General features: G+C 39.8%; 1 protein-coding gene across 1 annotated transcript; it reads right to left on the reverse strand.

Annotated features, from left to right (window-relative positions):
- Nucleotides 1-6,626: 6,626 nt before the first annotated feature.
- dusp7 (dual specificity phosphatase 7) lies at nt 6,627-13,626 on the reverse strand. Its single transcript, XM_022748286.1, has 3 exons — nt 12,748-13,626; nt 10,598-11,026; nt 6,627-7,815 (listed from the first exon to the last, which is right to left on the reverse strand). Exons 1-3 carry the CDS (start codon nt 13,154-13,156, stop codon nt 7,499-7,501), a joined length of 1,155 nt encoding a protein of 384 aa, XP_022604007.1. The 5' UTR covers nt 13,157-13,626; the 3' UTR covers nt 6,627-7,498.
- Nucleotides 13,627-20,998: the final 7,372 nt, after the last annotated feature.

Here is a 20,998-nt window from a genome sequence, read left to right on the forward strand (position 1 = left end):
GCAGCAGTGGAGCCAGGCGGAGAGTCACAAGTGACGGTACTCAAACAGATAGGTGGCAAACCAGGAAGAAGCAGGATAAAAAATCAGTTATCCAAAAAATCCAAAGTAGCAAGATTGAGTTTCAAAACAGAAAAGACTGTAGCGCAATACCTCTGTGGGTGACTGAATGATCTGATGAAGAACGATGAGTTGACTGGTCTCTTTATACTGCAGCAGCATGTGGAGTTGATGGCAGGATGAATATCAGGTGTGGAAGGGGACTGGTAGGAACAGGAAGCTCAGGAGGCCACACCCAGCTGCACTGACACACACACACACACACACACACACACACACACACACACACACACACACACACACAGACATACCCTGAGCATGGACTGGGGACAAACAAACACAAGAGGGAGGGGAACACAGCAGTGTCACATGAAGTCGATGAAGCAGATATCATCTTCTTTATTCCATGAATTCTTCTGACTTCTCAAAAATGCTAATGTAGCCTTGAGCCACCAGTCCGAAGCAGAGGTGAGGAGCAGGCTACAGAGGTCTAGAAAAGCTACTTCTTTCTAACTTAAGTTTCTAACTCTAAGTTAGCAGAACATCTTCATTAGCATGTGTTGCATGTTTTCAGCTCTTCAAGCCCACAGTAGTGCTCTATTAGAGAAGACAAAACAGGAAGTGGCACAGCGCTGTCGATTAATTCCTTTAACTATACCAGCTCTTGATAAACTCGCTGCTTTAATTACTTCAAATTAGAGCGGGAAACATTTCCTGTTACATGAACTATCATTATGATAACTGGCATGTGGGGAACCCTGTCATTGCGTTGCCAGGAAACCAGAGAGTAGCCTTAATTTCCATTATTTTGTCGCCACTGTCACTGTAATATCCTGTCTGAATTACCATGAGGTGAATGGCTCTCTTGACGGTGCGACGGCGGAGGAAGTCGCAGAAAAAATGAAGGAGGGATGAGGAGTGAAGACAACACTGGAGGAGATGAGGATATATTTATAGCCAGCTCAGCTCAGCCACAGTTCTGTCTTTAAGACGCTCTTTTTTTATTTTCATCAACCCCCCTCCCTGCTTTGTCACTTTGCTGATTCTCTGTCTCTCTCCCTCACTGTTACTTTTCATGTACGTATGAGCCATTATTACCCACTAGTTGAGAAGATGGAAAAGACAGGAAAGCTTATAGAAGAGGACAGGTGATGGACACACAGGTATCAGGGAGAGAATCATTGTGCTTCTTGGAGGAGAGAGAGTTGTTATTGCCTGTTTCTTTGCAGTGCAGCTGGAATTCCACTGTCAATGTATAGAAATAGAAACCTTATGCTGGTATACAGCATATTACTTCAAAATAACCAATAGCTCAATGTTTTAGTAAATTCGCTCATTCAGTTTCTTGAGTTAGATGAGAGGATCGATACCAGTCTTATCGCTCTACAGTAAATATGTAGCTGGAGTTAGCTTGGTTTAGCATTTTATCTTGTTTGTATATTTCGTACAAATACAGAATTGTAAAATGATAAATCAGGGGATTATGTGCCAGACTAATTGGCCAGGAGCAATTGTCAGGTAACCAATGGAGTGTCCTGGAAATAGTCTGAACAATTTACTGTTTTTATCCCTTTTTTGTACAGATTAAACAAACCAGATAAAAGATACATCTGGACAGAGACAGGCTAACTGTTTCCTCCTATTTCCAGCCTTTATGCTAAGTTAAACTAGCTATAGCGTCATATTTACGGTACAAAAATGAGAGTGTCAAACTTCTCTTTTAACTCTTTTAACTCTATTTCCCAAAATGTCTTCCACAATGTACTGAATCACAAGTATATTGCACAGCATACTGCTCTACAAACTGGACTAGATTGTGATCTAAGTGGTTTCGTGGGTTTTTCTAGTCTTTTATGGTAAAAACAAACAAATTGTTGCTCTTCCTTTATGGGAAGGGAAGTGGCAGAGTTTCAGTTTAAGCAATCAGATATGTAGCTGTCAGAAACCTTCGTAACCACAGCAAAGATACAACAAGACAAAGCCTGAGTGTGAATGTGGAAGAAGATGACGGGAAGTCTCTTAAGCGAAGCAAAACCAAGAACCAAATATGAAACAGTTACTGTCTCGTAAATACGCTTCTAAATACAATGTTTTTGGCTTATTTGCCATCAAGTCTAAAACAGATCATTTAACACTTCTAAGCAGTATATAAATTGTTAATTTGTTTATAACCTACTATAATGTAGTTGTAAGAAGATACAATTCATTAAGCAGTGTATCTTTGCTACTCACTGTCACCAGTTGTATCTCTACCAGTTGTAAGTGCTTTTTTCACATTTTTTGTCATTTAAATTATTTATAGAGACCTGAACTAATAAATTACCTAACAACTGTCAAGAATAAAGCATTAGATGAAAGTCCAAATATGCATAATATGGTGTAGCAGAAGTGTGTTTTTCTCCTTTTACCTTTTCCTGTTTCTTGCTAAATCATCTCGTGGCTCATCAGATTTATCTTGACGCTCGGGCTGGTAACCATTACCTTGCAATATAACCTGCTAAATCATTCAGTAACCCGATGACTACTGCACCCCATAAGCTGTCAACATGTTGGTCAGTCAATGACAAATTCTCTTGCATTAACTGGAATTGGCTCTTAATGTAATTTTGTGATAAGAAATAAGAAGAAAACAGGTGTTAAAGAAAAAAATATTTCAATATTTATTTGCGGTATAAACATGTCTTGTGTTGTTTCCATATACTGTACAATACATAGGGTCAATCGTATATCCTTCAGAGGACAGAAAGGTGAAACTGCCTCGGTTAACATGCCCCTTGTTTTTATACACAGACAGATTGCATCTTTTTTAAAAACTGTTTACAGCACAATACAAAACAGCTATTCAACGTGTGTTTGAAGCTGTAACACGATGCAAGATGCATTGTCAAAAAAATCCCTGAAAAATTCCTCATTGAGGTAACATTTTGAAATCATTCACTTTTTCTTTCACTTTGTGTTTTACGCCGCCACCACCTCTCCTCTCCTCTCCTCTCCTCTCCTCTCCTCATGCTCAGTCATGTCTTACCCTCCCGAGCACATTCTTACCAAGATGTAGCTACAAGTTTAAGGACACAGAAACTGCCGTTCCCGTGATCTGGCAAATTTACAAACAGAGAAAAAGACTTGATTTCTCTTTCATTGTTACAAAGACACAAAAACACAAGAAAGCAGCTTGAACTCAACCATATTCTTTTTAAATAGAAAAGCTCCGTACTGAAATATATTTCAATCCTAGGGTGCAAGTGATCAAGTCCTCAACATTTTTCTTATTGTAGGTGGGATACAACTCTCAAGGGAAGTCCATTCAAGCATGGTAGTATTATTTTCATCTCTGATGCTATAATAGGAGAGGAACTTTTGCATATAAATTCATAACATATATATACTTAGATATATATTCATATTGAAAGGCCACAGGAATAGCATAGAGCACATTATATCAAAACAAGACAGAAAAAGACCTTGTAATTATTTAAGCTGGGTGGTGTAACTGTCTATTGTGAAACTTAACTGGCATGCTGAACCACAGCTCTGGCTGTGTCAAGCAGTGTGTGTGTGTGTGTGTGTGTGTGTGTGTGTGTGTGTGTGTGTGTGTGTGTGTGTGTGTGTGTGTCAATGAGGGCCTCTTTTATGTTGGTAATGGGCACACTGGCCCTACATTTTGGACACCCCAGGTGAAATGTTACTTCAGTCCACAAGCCATAATCGAGCTGGATCTTGTATAATCATATAGAATAGATATAGTACAAAAGAAGAAGAATTTAAAAATTTTGAGGTCTTGGATCTACAAAATACTGCAAAAAAGGTGTTTTGATATATTGCAGAGTAACAAAGAGGACCTCGTGTGACCCGTCACGGTTAAAAGACAGCTTGCCATCTATTATTACCATGTTCTGATTCAAATAACAGATAACAAACGTTTCTTTTTTTTTTTTTTTTTTTTTTTTTTTTTACACAATGTTTTTTCTAAAGTGAGATACAAAGAGTATTGAACAGTCAGCATTAGAAACAAGTTAGAAAGATTATGTAAGGCCAGCTAAAACCAACCCTGTTCAGATTCAACTACTGTCCCCTCTGAAAACCTGTTCTTTGTTTCTGTTTTGACCCCGTCCACATTTCTGCTTTGAAACAAAATTTCTGTAGTTGGCAATAAAACACTGGGCCTCATGGAAAAACCACTCTTACAAACAGATTCGTTATCGTCACGCTTTAGTAATTTAAGAGAAGTTGGATTTAGAAGCACTTGTAGTTGATTGAAACATCTGCCTCTCTACTCAAACAGAACGCTTGTTTGACTTATAATTCTTTGAGTTTAAGGTTTTTTTTTTTTTTTTTTTACCTTTTACGGGCATGAGCAGTTTTGGGTTGACGAATTCGCACTCTAACAGCTGCCTCAGCGTCTTTATGCTGCTCACTTTCAAGCCAAACATCCCCTGTTTCACCGGTCAGTGAATATTACCTACATTATTATAACATAACATTATTCTCTCCAATGATATTCTCTATATCCACTGCCTCACTTTTAAAAGTCAGGAACCACTTTGTTTTGGCAAGATGTTTTTTGGCATGTAACTTCATATCATATCTGCAATGACAGTGAAGACAATTGTAGTAATAGCCTACTTCTCTCTACTTTTTGGGTCCCCTTTGCGCTACTATGTTTTGGTCTGCTGATTTCTGACAGAAAAGTCCTCAGTGTGAACTTCTGCTTTTTTTTAATCATAGTGAAATTTTTGTGAATGAAGCTTGCCTGCGAATGGAGCGGTATGGTATCCTTATATGGTAATTTTTGTGTTAATTATGCTAATGATCACAACCTCTGAAAGTGTACCTACTCGTGAACATGTGACATTCACCAGGTTGACAAACTGTTTGTGCATTTAGGAGAGGTTTTCTAAATCCAACTTGAAGCACTTGTACGAACAAACTTGCACTCTTGCATGAGCCCCAGTGTACCTACAGATATTGCTGGCGTCCACGTGCTGCAGTGTCGTTTCACCCCTAACAGGAAGCCTAAGTTAAAACTACAATTATTGCAGCAGAGGGGGCGGGGTTTCAATGTTTTGAATCTTAAATTGAATGTTTCTGGATTTTTTTTTCTTCTTCTAATCGCTGCAGGATTCTGTCATTTGTTTTTCTCCCAGACTTTTCAAATTCATATTTAACTCATTGTTTAAGTGCTACTAATGTGGACAGGGTCTCAGAAAACTCCCTGACCACATGCTGAGTGCCGCTGTGTTCAGCAGCAACAGCAGTTAAAAAAACGATCCTCATCATTCCTCTTCCAACCTGGTAAAGCAACATCCAACCCGTGGTTACGTCTACTGTTAGAGAGCATACAGTACCACAGCATGCTCAGGTATACAAAATAATATGGATCTGTTTACTATTAGCTCTATAATATATATACATATATATATACATATGTATATATATATATATGTATATACATATGTATATACCAATTTGTGTTTAATATATCTTTCATATAATATACCCAAGGCTTAAGGGTGAATCAGACAAAATTTTCTTTGATGAAATGGGTGATCCCTTCGCAGAACGACCTTCCTTTCCATTTTCTCCAATGCAGTTAAGGGACATGATGCTATTAAGTAGCTAAGTGCAGTCTGTAGCTGAGGCCAGTCCCAGTCCACAACACCAGAATCCCAACACAGAGACCAAGTTACAATCACAGTCCCTTGTCCTAGAATCCCCTTTTTGGCATCTATCTGGGTCCTAAAGGGAACATAGGATAGGCCAAGAAATCCAACAAGTTCCTTTTGGGCAAAAAAAGAAGTTTGCAATGTAGTTAATAAAAGAGTGCTGAGGCACTTCTTTGCTCGAGGTTGCTAAGATACGGTGCCCAAAAAAGTTGCTCAGAAATGTTAGCACTACCTTTGTATCTCCACCGCCAACACTGACCTCTCATTCAAGTCTCTGCCTCAAAGTACAAAAGTCAGAGCTGTTAGAAACCAGTTTGGCAAAGCAGACTAGTAAGACAACACGTTGTGACGAAATAATCCAGGAAGCGAAGAGTTTAACTGAAATGAAATGAATGACTAAAATAGTCATAAAATCTTAGGCAACTGGATGAACAGTCATAAGGGGAAGGAAGCAGGAACTGGGAACTTGTGTCTGAAAACAGCTGACCAACGTCAAATCTACTGTAGTATCTTCACCCATCAACAACCACATTTCAACTGACAACTCCTAGCCCTGTGCCTGGTCTTACCACTGTCTGTCTTAGACTCTAACCCAACCCTGAACCCTGAACCTCGTCCTTTGCACAGGGCCCAGTTCCTGCTCCCTCCCCACTGCGCGGTGCAGCTGTTGGGACTTGTCGCAGCCTGGGACTGGCCTCTCCTCTTTCTCCTCCTCTTCTCTGAATGTCTCTTTATCTGCCTGCTTCCAGCACTGGCTCCAAGTGCCAGCAAGTCAATGGCTACACCACTGTGCAAACTGCATTAGGTCATTACAAACCTAAAAGAAAAACAAAACTAAAAAAAACGACAACAAAAAAAAAAAAAAAAAAAAAAAAAAAAAAAAAAAAAAAAAAAAAAAAAAAAAGAAGACAACTAGGAATATCATAACAACTTTCCTTTGTTGGTGTCGCCACACCCATTCCCCTTCTTTAGTTTTACAATCTCTTAAGCCAGTATTGGATTGGATTACTTTGTTTTTGGACAAAGATAAGATTTCTATGCGTATATATATTTATATAAGGTATAGATTTGTGCGTAAATGTACACAAAAATATACAAAAATGCATATAGACATACTGAATTTGCCCATACATTTTCTGCTATGTACGTTAACATACATACAGTACATACAGTACAAACATACATACTTTGTTTATGTGTGTGCGCGCATGTGTGTATGTTAATTCCTTGGTTTTTAAAAACTCTACATTCAGTAGAGCGAGATTTCCTACGAGTAAAACCCAGATTCTCCACTTGGCACCAGTCAGCTCAGCTCGAGAGCCGAGACAGAAAGACAGAGAGGATGCTGTCGTCTCACAAATCGAGCGCTGTAGATTTTTCCGTGTTCCTATCTTTGTATGAAGCTGTCTGTCCTGCTGCGACCTTCGCTCAGTTTCTCAGTCAGTTAAGTTTCCTCTTCTCCTCTTTGTTGCAAGAGAGGTTGATCGGAGCTCTTCCCCTAAATTCAGTCAACTCTGAGGAGGACACCGTCGTAAACCCATCTGTCAGTTCCCCGATCTGGGTTAAAAAAACTCCCCCTCCCCTATAACGTGGCATCTGTGACCTCCCCTGTCCCTTCAACGCTGCTCCGTGGCCAGGCTCTCAGACAACGCGCCTCGGGAGGCTAAAACATTCATTAAAACCGGCTGCTCTCCTCCAGTGCAGCCGCTTGTTACCATTGTAACAACATCATCTTGACCCCGCGCCACAAAAAAAGGGGACAGTCCCCCCTCTGATTTTCATGTGGACTCCAGCGTGTCCAGTTGAAACACATTGTGATTGGTCGGGGTGGTGAAGAAGAGCTGGTCGTGCGTCGGGGAGGTCGAGTGGTTGTCGCAGGGGCTGTTGAGGCCCAGCGTCCGCTCAAAGTCCAGGAGCTGGCCCATGAAGTTGAAGTTGGGGGAAATGTTTGACTTTTTCCGCTTCACAAAGTCGTAGGCGTCGTTGAGCGACAGGTTGAGCTTCTGCATCAGGTAGGCCACCGTGACGGTCACCGAGCGGCTGATCCCGGCCAGGCAGTGGACCAGGATGCCGCACTTTTTTGAGCGTGCTTCGTCTGTGGAGGAGAGGGAGTGACGGAGGAGGAGAAGATGAGAAGAGGAGAGAGGAAAGCATGAGAGAGATGATTAGACTTAAGTGGCATTTTCATCCATATTAACATGGAAATGTAGTATAAAGAAAACAATTAAAGTTTTCAGAAGGAGTTAAGCTGCTCTGTCAAGTATAATGACCGGAATCATTTAAAATACAGTTCCAAAATCAATCACAATATTTTCCAAATATCAATATAAATCACAGGCTGGCAAATATGCAAAATTGTCAAAGCATTGAACTGTGCTGTTGTTCGGTACATAAAACCAAACTCTTCAAATGTGTAAAACAAAGGGTACGTGTAGCTTAAAACAGTAATGGTTGTAAACTGGGATCTTTTTGGACTGTTGTCCAGATGGAACAAGACAGCTGAAGACGTCTACAATTCCATGGAAAGCCAATAAGGAACGATACTGAATAATCGCCCAGCCCTAATTCAACATGATGCACCATAAATCGCAAGCATCCTCCAACGCAAAATATGACAAAAGCAAATTTGATCTTTCTTTCAAAAAATAAAATCATACTGTTAGTTGCACAATCCAGGATAACCTTTCTCAATGACAGCAGAAAGTCATCGTTCATTCTGCTTTCTAGCTCTCAGTCAGTAGAAAAAAAACTGAATAAAAAAACATCTTACATTATTAACAGGCTACATCCATCCACCTTCTATCAGTTTCGAGCCCTTGCGCTTGCATCACTACAGGCCATTAGGGTGAGAGTTAAGTGCTTCTTGCCTTTCTTTCTTCCTTCTTTTTCTCTCTCGCTCTCTTTCATCCTCTCCTTTGTCTCTCTCTCTCATCTCCTCACTCGCTCTGCCTGCATCTCTTGTTGTAGGATTGGGGTCAGTTGGCTCACGAGCTCAGGCTGCCAAGCGGAAGCCAAATTAAATTTATATGTGATGTGTTCTCGCTTTCCGCAATAAAAAAGGGGCCAAAAATCCTCATCAGGAGACTCAAGCTCAACTATACAAGGCTCACAAGCGGAATAAGGAACCAGAAGTTCATCTGAATTCAAGTGAACTTCACATTGTGAAGCATTACATCGCGTTACTTGTGCTTCAAATACATAATAATGCAAGATCCTTCCATTTGTCAGATGTTAAAATACTAGAATATATCAAATACCCTCCTTCTCCACATTCTTGAACAGATTAAAAACAATGATTTCAGATATTTAAGGAATCCACAGTTTACAACAGTACAGTGTAAGATCACATCTGGGTCTCCCTTTCAGCCCGAGCTTCTCTCCTTCTCCCATAATTACCCTGCTGTTACCAAAAAGATCTGATGTAATTCCTGCACATTACAGCCAGCCAGACAGCTCCATTTAACATCAGCATGACCCAAATCTGCCACGACCTCTGGCTCTGGCATATGTCACACTTCCTCCCACCTAGGCAGACACATTACTCCGAAAAAAAAAAAGTCAGGGGTCTGGACAATCTAAGACAAACATAAAGGCTTTGGCACTGACTCATCAAAGGGAATTCACTCATTCTCCAGGAGTTAAGTCAGAAGAAATGATGGGAAATACTGAAACTGGGACGAGATGATGCAGAAAACTGGAAAGCAGCTTTAACAGGAATGAAATTCATGTGGCTTCGGTATGACCTCATTCTCAAAAAATCCATTTCCATGTTTTATTCAAGGATTTCCTTTATATTTTGTGTGGTTTTAAAATCATATTTTACCAGTAATGGTAAAATAAAGGCGGCTGATGTGTTGCTTAGCAAAGCACTAAATTCTGTCAAAAATCATTTCCACGAAACTGTGAATTACGTGAAAAAGACACATTTTTCCTTGTTTTTTGATTGAAATTGTGGGTAAATACAGGCAAAGTGAATAACGATTAGTCAATTAATCGATTAGCTGATTGACAGAAAACTAATTGCCAAGTACTTTGATAACTGTTTGTCATTTTTAAGCAAAAAGGGCCAGAAATTCACTTGTTTCTTCTTTTCAAATATGGTTCTCAAATGGTTTCTTCGTTCTCTATGACAGAGAACTGAATCTTTTTTAAGATGTGAACGTGTCCTGACATACTATGATGTGCAGTTTTCACTATTTTCTGACATTCTTATATACAAAACGATGAATCAATTGAAAATAATCGTTAGTTGTGTCCCTAAAGTTACAGCTATTTTGATAATCAATTAAAGATTTAAATCATTTATCAAGTAATGGTTGTTAAAATAAGCTATTTGAAGACATCAGCTTGGGCTTTGGGAGAATTTGATCTGCGTTTTTTTTTTTTTTGACATTTTGTTGACTAAAGACTGAACACCAGAAGAGGAAAACAAAAAAATTGTACATATTTATGCTACACAAAATGATGCTGTTTTTGTTTCTTTGCTTTTGTCTTGTAAATTACTGAATAATTTTCCTTCTTTGGGAAATGATTCAAATAAAATCTTTTGGTTTAACCGGTCACAACTGGTAGACATGTACAACTGATGCTCACAAGTAGACATTGTTTTGTTTTAAGGTTTGGATCTGATGTAACAAACATTTCATTGATTAATTGAAAACATAATCCAGATTAAGATAATGAAAGTAATTATATAGTTTAACTAGAGTTGAAACTGACTGTTCATAGATAGAACGATTTCTATATTGTTTAAGAAAACTATCAGCAGATTAATCAATAATCAAAATATTGCTGTTACCAAAAGGATCTGATATAACGCCTGATGTATCTCTGAACATAACATAACATTGACTTGAGCACTCTCCACCTTTACTCACCAATGAATGAAATGGCCTCGGGGAAAAACTGCGAGAGGTTCTGGCTCCAGTGATCGGAGATTGGGATCTGTTTGTACTTGAAGTCGCCTTCGTGTTCGAACATGTTGGGCAGGTTGGGCGTCACGTTGAGGATGTACTTGATATTATACTTGCTGAGCACATCCAGGTTGGTGGAGTCTTTGGCACAGCCCAGGTAAAGGTATGGCAGGATCTGGACAGGGAACGCTGGCTGGTTGTTGGGGAGGGGGCTGCCCTCTGACTCTGTGGCGCTGCCCGGCTCGCGGTCAGATTCCCCGTCAGAGCAGTCTGAGCTGATGCGGAGTCCTCCGAGACCAAGGACAGAGGCTGGTGGCGAGCTGCTGGGACAGGAGCAGTCCAAATTGGTCTCACAGTGCTCTGGGTACTCTGACTGGAACTTGTTGAAGCCCCCTGGAGGATAAGGAGAAGACCAGAAAAGGTCAATATTTGGTGTACCTTGTACATAAATACCCACAGGGCAGGTTAGTGTGTATGTGTGGCAAAATGTGCAATTCAGCATCCACAAAATGGCAGCTGGATGTCAAGTCTGCATGATGCCAGAGGTGGATGCTGAACAATAAAAAAAAAAAACCTTTTGGATTTTTGAAACACAATGAATAAGTGAGAAAGAAAAGAAACTATCAAGACATATATAAAAAAGACAAGAATGGTGGTAAATATTAAAGCAAAAAATTTAATACAGAAATCTATTAAACACATCTTTTACCACAATAAATTAATTTTCTAATGACATTATATACTATACAGTGGTCAGATAGAAGTGTAGTGGAGGCCAAATGAAATCACTTTAAACACCTGTTCTCACATGTATGACATATTACATCATATGTCATGTTAAACTTGCAATCTATATGATGATATGGGTTTATAATTGAAAACAAAAGTGAAAGATAACATGAGAATAACGTGATATTTACGTCATTGTGAATAAGCAAACAGGCTAGACAGATGTGCGCCATTGAGAAAAGCTGAGCCCCGGGGAGAATCAGCAGCAGAGCAGGACAGTCAGCTCTGCTACAACACAGCTCTGCTCTGCTCTGTGGACTTTTTGTGAATGGCAGCTCGGATTGTGACACCGGTGAAACATTTCTATGATATTCTATAAATCAAATACCCCACATATCTTATGATATCACCATCTATTATATGTGTGTTTTATGATTTTACAAAGGTTATACATCTCGTTTTCATGCTGGAGGGTCATACAGAGCGCGTCTCCTCGTTTCCCTGTTCATTCATGAAAAAAAAAACGCCTGTCTTTTCCTGAAGGAACACACAACATGGCGGGGACATTTTTTTTTTTTTTGCAGCATTTAATTGAAAACATATTTGACCAAGCTCTTTAAACTGAAGCACAGGACAGTGATGAGGGTTTATTTTTGATAGTAATTCACGCTATTTTTATTTTATTTTATTTTTTTGACAGAGAGAGGATAGAAAATAAGGCCATTTTTATGTCGGCGATAAGAGAACGAAACTGCTCTGTCAAACATCAAAGTTCATTTAGAGACTTCACACCAGCTGCTGTGTTACAATATATCTGTTATAATAACTGTAAGCATAAAAATATGCTTTGTTATAGGCTAATACACTGTCGCTGCCTCATTATGATACATGAATAATAAATAACAGACTAACTTTGGTAGTCGGACGATAACAGCTGCATTTATTTGAAGTGGCGCCACACTGACACTTAAATACCCTTATAGAGACTTCTATAATAACGTTTTTTTTTTACGAATAAGTCTTTTATGATGATATTCTTCCGAAATAATATAAAAGCAGCCAGAATCTCAAGCGTTGTCCCTGACAGCAGACATCTGGAGATAAAATCCAGTAAACGTATCCGTTAAATGAATCATCCCATGTCAGGATTATAATATATTGTTGTTTTAGCATGAATCGCTCACTGTGGTGAGAGTGACACAATCCTCCTCTAATTGGGACAATCTCAGTTAATCACATCAGAGTGAAATTAAACAATTTGTCTTCCTACTGGACTCCGGTTTGACAGGAAAGAGTCGCTGAGTTTTTTTTTTTTTTATGAATTAAAAGAACTACAACACACAGCCAGACCCTCAGATTTAAAACTAAATAGAGTCTCATCTTACCCTCCAGATAGAAAGCCTTGCACCCGTCGTCCCGCAGCTTCTGCAGGAGCAGCCCCAACACGGAGCTCCCCAGTCCGGACTCCTGCCGCTCCGAGGTCGCCTCGTCGTACAGAACCACCACGTCCGTCTTACACCGCTTGACAAATTTCTCCTTGTCCTCGTTGTTGGGAATGATGGAGCGGATGGGGAGGTTGCCCTTCTTCAGCCTCCGGAGCATGAGGCCCGGGATGGCCAGGTTGATGGCCGACTCGATGTGCGAGGACTCGTACAGCTCATGGGGTCTGCAGTCCAGCAGCAGCAGAGAGCTGGCCCCGGACTCCAGCTCATCCTGCAGCCACTCCACGCTCTTACTCGACATCATCATCATAGTCACGATCACAGAGCCTCTCCACAGATGATTAATTTTCATCAGGGAAACGTTAATCCGCCTGTCCCCTGCTGCGACATGAAAAAAAACACTGAACAGAATAGACGAAAAGAAGAAAATCACGGCGCTAAACTTCCCTTCCCGCGGCCGCCACCACCACCACCGCCACCGCCGCCGCTCCTGCTCCTGCTGCTGTTCCTGCGGGCGCGCACACACACGCACCCAACACACACTTCCACACACATCCAACACGCGCGCACCGATGCCCCTCTGGTTGGAGCAGGAAACTTGAACATGCAGAGGTTTCTTTCCCTCCTTCCTTCAGTCCGATAGAAGAAGTGGAGCTTTCATTCCAGTCCATCGACGTCCATTTGTCGAGTCCGCTCCAACTTTGAGGCGTCCGCAGACCAACAAAACGGCCCAAAGAAGCCTCGTTAGTGTCTGAGGATGACTGTGCCGGATGAGGTGCTGTTGCTAAAGCTCATGGTTATTGTTATTATTTGACATGCTGGCCCATGCAGCGCCTCTGGTTTGTCATTTCCACTGGATGCGTTAAAGAGGCTCTGCGGGCTTGTCACTGAGGAGGGAGGAGCGGAGAGATTTAAAGGTGCAGAGCTGCTAAAGATTCACAGGCACTGATTTCATGACTTACTATCCATTCATTGATAGTCTGTACAGTGTAGTCTACCTTTGAATAATACATTTGACTTGGGATGGTTAAATCTGCAAATGAAAGTCAGAATTTGATTTCTCTATGGTCTCCTGTTGCAATGGTGGAATGTTGCAAAGTACATTTACTTAAGTAGCTACTCATTTTAATAATTGTAATTTATTTTTAAAATAATTTTGAGGTTGAGAAAATTGAGAAAATAATCAGGACATTATAAAAAAATGATCAGTGGTCACAGGCCTATATAACTTAGCCCCACCTCAACCAACTAACAGTAAGCTGTGTTCATTTCTGTATGAGTAATAGTAAACTAATGATATTAGGGGACATTTTGCTGCATTAAGTACTTCTACTTTTAATACTCTAAGTATATTTTCCTGATTATACTTACTGACATTTACTCAAAAACACTTCTTCTAGAACTGGCCTGTTGTGTTATTGGTACTTGTAACCTTTTATTTATATGTTATAGGGCTGGGCAATTAACCGAAAATCTATCTTAAAAGGGCATGTTACTCCGCTACTCATTGACCTACACTGACTACCCATGCTACCCAATAATGCTTGCCTTCAGAGTGACTTCTTGGTCTGTACCCATACTTGAACTTAATCATACAGGCTTATGCTCCTTATCACCCCTGTGTTCCTCCAAGTAATGTCATCTGGCATTGCCACCCCTGCATATAAGGCAATTGCAGTCCAGATTGTTCCCACTGGTGGTTTCCCGATGGTGGGACAAGCTACCAAATGCTATCAGAGCAGGGGCGTCCCTCTCTGTCATGTAGAATCTCTTGAAGACTCATCTCTTCAGAGAGCACCTCCTCTCCTAACACCTTTAACACCCTAACATGCCTAACTAGCACTTACTCTGCACTTCGGTGCACTCCTCTATAAAATCTCCTTGCACTTAGTGAATAGATGCAGTACTTACACCAAGGTCTGCTACTGCACTGAAGCTTTAGTGTTGTCCCTTACTTGTAAGTCACTTTGGATAAAAGCGTCTGCCAAATGAGTAAATGTATGTTCATTTTTCCCTTGGTCTCCACACATCCTTCACTCACTTCTCAGAAAAACATCCTCCTTTCATCCACACATCACTTACAAATCAATTGCTGTAATTCCTAACTGAAAATTGTCTTTTGCGACTAACCAGACAGAACTAATTCAGTAACAAAATCACTGACACATTGAGACATATTTCTGAAGTGTCTGCAGAGAGTGTGATGTCTTTATCCCACAGCAAAAAACCTGAACCAAATTTTTTCTCCTGTTTTTCCAGGTTGACTCACAATGACACAACAACAGCTGCCTCACACTGTATATTTTAAGAAGTTTTGTTGGAATTTTATAGATCTTGGCTAAACTCTTTTGGAGGCCTATGACAAGTTGGAAGTGCCTTCCTCTGATGAGCACATGCGAACAAAGTGCACATGAAGCAAAAAAGAAGTGGCTGCAATGTGATATGAAGATAGGTAAAGTGTTTCTTCCTCAGGCAGCATTCAGTTCTCAGGGCATCAGAATGACATCCCCTCTACAGCGGTCGAGCCTGTGGAGCTGGTAAACAATTCATGCCTTTTCCATTGACTCTTTCGCAAGACATACTGTATGTTTGATAACACAATGTAATCCAGATCATCTAGTTCAGGGTCAGGTAGTCGACAGTACAGCTGCAACTACCGCTTTTGTTTCATCATCAAGTATATTTGTATGTGTTCAATCTATAAATGTCAAATAATAGTGAAAAATGTACATCACATGTAGTTTGCAGTTGCAAACCCAAAGATATTCTGTTTACAATCACACTAAACTGAAAAAGCAGCAAATCTTCACATGGGAGATGCTGTGAATGTTTAGCATTTTTTCTTGACCAATTACTGAAACAATCAATTGATTATCAAAATTTTCTATCCACTGAACAGTTATTTTAGCAGTAGTTACCTCTGTCCTCCACTATTCATTCTGTTACATTTATCCATGATTTAAAAAAAAATCCTATTATATAAACAATCTTGTGTAAATTGTTTCAGAAAAGCAGCAATTCGTCACATTTAGAAAAGCAGTTTGGCATCTCTATTTGATGAAGTATTTTAAATGATTCAGAGATTGTACAAATGGTTGTCAATTCATTTTCTGTCACTCATTTATTCTACTATATAATAGCTGTATATACTGTGCCCTAACCAGCCGTGACATTTATACTTTGTAGAGTCAGAGCCATCAGTTAATGATGACAGTAATTTCTGTTTTTTTCACATTTCTTTCCTCACATTAATGCCGGGTGTCACAGTGATGTTATTTGGGATCTTTTTCTAGCTATTTGTAACAGTTCAGGTGGTGGTGTAACTGCTGCACTACACAATCCATCACTGGGTCATCACTACGTTTCACCATGAATGACCTAATAAGGCATCAGCAGGTTGCGACAGAGGCGGAGAGGGGGAAAAGAGGAGTGTTTGATTTCCTCACAGCTGCAGAGAGGAGGAGTGGGGGATGCACCAGCTGCAGACAATGGCTCTTTATCCCGCCCAGTGACTTACACACAAACACACACACTCACTAACAAAACGCAGACACATACATACATGCATACACACGAGTACACAAACAGACACACACAAACTTTAGGCCTCTTGTGTTTCAACTCCCTTCATGGACAACAACAGGCTCTCTGAGAGAGTGTGTAGCCACTCAGTGTGTGTTTGTGCGTCTGCTCTCCAGTAGTAAACAAAACTATCATCACTTATTTTAAAACTTTTATGAGCAAGGAAATTAACTTTACTCATGATGAAGCTCTACCAGAGTTGGTTGGAGGTATCGTGGACATCGAGAAGATGACCTGTTGCTTTAAAGGCACAGAAAGGCAGAGTGATAGTAACGTCTCAGTCGCAATCTGTGTCAGACACACAGACTGTGTGCAATATAAATTTTGGGGTATGTCGGATTGTGTGATGAATCATAGTGCTGCAATAGAACTGATTCAAGCAGACACATCTCATCAACTGCCATTATTCATCTGCACTACTCTCATGTTTCAAAAATGTAGCAAAACAATGAACAAGCTTTGGCACTGGCAGTGCTGTACATCAAAAAATCTTGAAGAGGAGGAGGAGACTGTGAAGCTGGATCACAGCCAGGGAAAAACAGGGCATCATGACACTCTGATTTTGAAAAGTGAGCTTGACAAAAGCATATTTTTCAGAAGTGGCGTTACGCGAGGTCACCAGTGTATTCTGTGTCATTTCATCTCATACTCTGATTAGTTGGTTTGCAAACGGAACAGTCACAATGTTGGATTTGGCATGGATGTATTTAGCAGGATGAGTACGATGTGGACACAGAGCTGCGCTGTCAATTTGCCCCAGTGGACAACCACAATACTACAACAACAAAATCCCTGAGGCTCGAAAAAGCATTTTCCCCATAGATCACCATTGTAAAAAAGGTGTTTGTACAACATTTGACAACTGTAAATGGTCAATTATTACTTTTTGTACAAAAAGTGAAAATGTGCTCAATATCATCCCAATGTAAAGTCTATGGAGTGAGCGTGATTTTCATTCAAATGAATAAGTGAATTAACATCTTGCAGAGAATCTAAAACTGTTTGTCAACTTTCATCTGTGACTTAAGTTCACAAAGCTTAAAGAGGCTTTACATCCACTGAAACTTTGTTTTCAAATCTTGAATTTTTTTGTATATCCTTAATATTTACAACCAAATATGGAACAATCAAAGTTAAAGTTGGAACAAAATTGTCCTTAGGTATTATTTCATGAGAATTTAATGTCAGCTAATATGTTTCATCAGACTGTGTGGGTGTAGTTTATAATCGGATTTGAAACAGTCATCGCAACATTTTAATTCAAATATTGCTGAATGGTCCCCGGAAATATGTGACATCATTTTTTTTCCCCAACTGAGCCCCATCCTCAAGTGTTAATGTGGGGCCACATCGGTCAGACAGTAGCTAGAAGCTGAGTGAGAAAATACATTTTTGGCGTCTTTACCTCGTATTTCTTCATAAATGTTGGGGGTACCAAGAAGCATGAGTTACATAACCAAAGCAGAATAAGACAAATAAGCTTATGTGAAGATTAGGATGTATTCACCACTATCTGAACAACAAAAGACATGAGCTCATCGCCAGATTTACTCACCAATGTGAGTCTACTTGCTCATACATGTATCAACAGTCTTTAATCTGCCATTAAGGCAAGCATAGAGGCTTACAGATCGTCTATGCACATGCATTTCCTGATTCACAATACCTCTAGTCTGTGATTTCAAACCGTCAACTTTTCAGAAAACTGCCCTCCTCCGTACACCACTGCTCAAGGTTTTTAATCAGCTTTATTGTTCTCATATTGAAATTAAATATGAAGAACAGCCACACAAAGAAATATGACTGTATAGTATAACCTATTCAAACAGAAAAGCAATATATGCAATATGAATCTATTTGCTGTTGACACAGAGAGCCATCCTTCATTGGTGGAAAAAAAACTCCTCCCGCCAGATGGAAGAGCCTTCAATTCCATCTTAAATCTATGCTCCAGAATGGTAATGTAATTTTCTGAAGCATGGTGTTGAGATGAGCACAGAGACCTGAAACTGAGCTCCCCTGTCTGCATGAAGTGTTGTTTCTCTGAATGAAAAGCCACATACCTACAATATTACACCAGTCCATGTAGAACGCAAAAAAAAAAACAAAGGACAAAGATGAATCTAAGATTCTTTGGGAGGTGACGTGTTGTCTTAGCAGGTTGAAAGAGAAACGGAACGGATGAGGAGCAGTTTTTATTCCTCAGTAAGAAAAGTCTATAAGACTTAACAATTCGGACACAGTCTACGTTGAGTGGGAACTTGGAAGAAAGCTACTTAGCCTAGCTTGCTAGCTTCCACTTTTTAAGTGGAATACAAACTTAAATGCACAACTGGTCCTTCCAAATGTTTAATGCCGTCAAGAGACATACAGCTTACACTGATAATGATACAAATGTGAGTTTGATGAAAAAAGAAAAAATGTTTTGTATCAGTGGTCTCCCAGCAGCAAATATGCCTGATAACTGCAGTATTGTTATAATTTAGATTCCTTTACACAAAAAATGAGGAGAACTCAAATTTCAGTTCAGCTTTGATGAATATCTATGGAAATAAAGTGCACTTCCGACAGTGAATGGGAGGATTATCTGATCTTTGTGGACCTGTCTGGGCTTTCTTTCCTCTGAAAAGCATTAAATTGATGATTTCTGAACCAGAAGATCTGCCCATATCCCTGGAAAATCACCCTGGGTTGTTTCCAGTATTCAGAAAAAGTCTCCCATTCATTGTCAGTGGAACAGCTCCAAAACCTTTTTTTTTTTTCACAGATTAAAATGTTCTCGTTTCAGGCTTCTGCAGAGATTTAAACTTCATGTTGACAAGACTGAACTGTACTTGTTCAGTAAGACATTTGTAGCTCAAATAAATTGTCATTAGACAGAACTCCTAGTGCTTTGTCCTGATAAAGTAATGTTATTAATTAAACCACTTTTATCTCTTGTCCTGTCTATTATTATCAAAATGTGTTACATATACAGCTCTGTAAATTCTCTCTTCCTAAAGATACTGAGAAAATACCAACTTGACACTAAGCTCATTTTCTAGTTTCTGTGTTTCTGAGGTCTCTTTAAGGCAGACTGTAGTTTAAACCCACTCACCTCAGTGATGGAGTGAGGTGGCCACCCCTCTCCCACGCTAACGCTGGCATTTCCTCTGCTGTTTCCTTTGCCCCAAAACATGCAGGTCGACAACACATAAAAACAGGCCTGGAAAATGTATCAAGCAGGTCTGCCTGTCTCCGTTCAGTTGCTCTGTGATTTGTATCTATTCAATAATCAGACATATGCAGCCACTCACACTGACAGTTCCTTTTTTGTGAGATTATTAGTTATTGAGGCTTTCAGGCGGAAAGTTAAGATTTATTTACAATACAGTGACTCATTTAGGTGTGATTCTCCAAGGTGTTCATGATATTTTGAATATTCCAAAGACAAAAGCTGCATTGGCTGCAGGGCTTCTGTATTAGATTACAACATAAGGAATGAATCAGACGACATTTTATCTATAGCATCTATAGCAACTGGAAATAAAGTGTATTTCCAGCAGTATTTATACCATTCAGAAACAAGTTACAAAAGACTTAAAACCAAAAAACGCACAGGTCAGAGTGGAAGAAAATAAAAATAAGATTATATTTCATGGCAACTCTTTTTAACAGCCAGTGACACTATTTTTTAAAAATGTATTATGATTTGACGTGGGGTTGTGTGAGGTAGTTATACATAGCCAGTGTATTACCTGCATTAGATTTGGATCAGCGCCCCACCAGTTTAGAGAAACAGCCGGGAACACCAGCACAGAAGCTGAGCGATGTGCTGCTGTGGACTGAGGCCAGTGGCAAAAATGTGTTTTAGCCACTTTAAACAAATGCCCAGTGAAAAAAGCAAATATCAGTACCACTTTATCTTGCTGTCAAACAGCCCTTTCTTTTGGAACTATATTTTCTCAACCGTTGAACTACAGTATTACTACTCACAAGCACATTAAGCTGCAGATCAGCAGTTTGAGTCAAAAAGAGCAAAGCATAAGATTGCTTGAGAGTAGGAATTCGGTAGTTCAGCGGCTCAGACTTAGATTTTTGCTGGTTACAAAGCTCCTAACACAAGAATTAATTTGTCATTATGTAAAATCTAATCTAAAATTTTATATTCTAAAATTTCACTAAGTATATGGCACATTTAAGTAGTTGCCTGCTGTAAACAACCAGAGCCAGCTAACATGCTGGACTGATGCTTCATTATGGACAATTGTAATAAAATAAGTGAATGCGCTCTCAAACACAGCTGCTGAAACAGCCTGAAACATCTGGGATGAGATCATCGGGTGAAGTAGTGGAGCACACAGTGTTTCACACAAGTAAAAAGAAAGCCAGTGTTAATGCTGATGTCGGCAGTGAAAGTGTGTGAGCGCTGGCTGCTATTAATTTTTCAGGAATCTTAGAGATAGTAAAGGTGTGGCAGTGTGCCTGTAAGTGTAATCTGTTGTGTATAGTGTGTGTGTCTATTGTAGAGCAGTGAACACGCGCTTAAGCTGTGAACCCTGAGCCACAGAGAAGCCTCTCAGTTAAATTCATTATTAAAGACCAAACTAGAAAGCTGGAAGGAGACAGAGAC

Source organism: Seriola dumerili, unplaced genomic scaffold (assembly GCF_002260705.1).
Source record: "Seriola dumerili isolate Sdu_G_001 unplaced genomic scaffold, Sdu_1.0 BDQW01000121.1, whole genome shotgun sequence".
NCBI lineage: Eukaryota > Metazoa > Chordata > Actinopteri > Carangiformes > Carangidae > Seriola > Seriola dumerili.

Bases quoted from the DNA above. Each gene is read 5' to 3' on its own strand.
- dusp7 (XM_022748286.1), bottom strand. From the start codon at position 13,156: ATGAAAATTAATCATCTGTGGAGAGGCTCTGTGATCGTGACTATGATG. The intron at 11,027-12,747 runs GTAAGATGAGAC...CTTATCCTCCAG, and splicing joins CAAGGCTTTCTATCTGGAGG to GGGGCTTCAACAAGTTCCAG. The intron at 7,816-10,597 runs GTGAGTAAAGGT...TCTCCTCCACAG, and splicing joins CGAGGCCATTTCATTCATTG to ACGAAGCACGCTCAAAAAAG.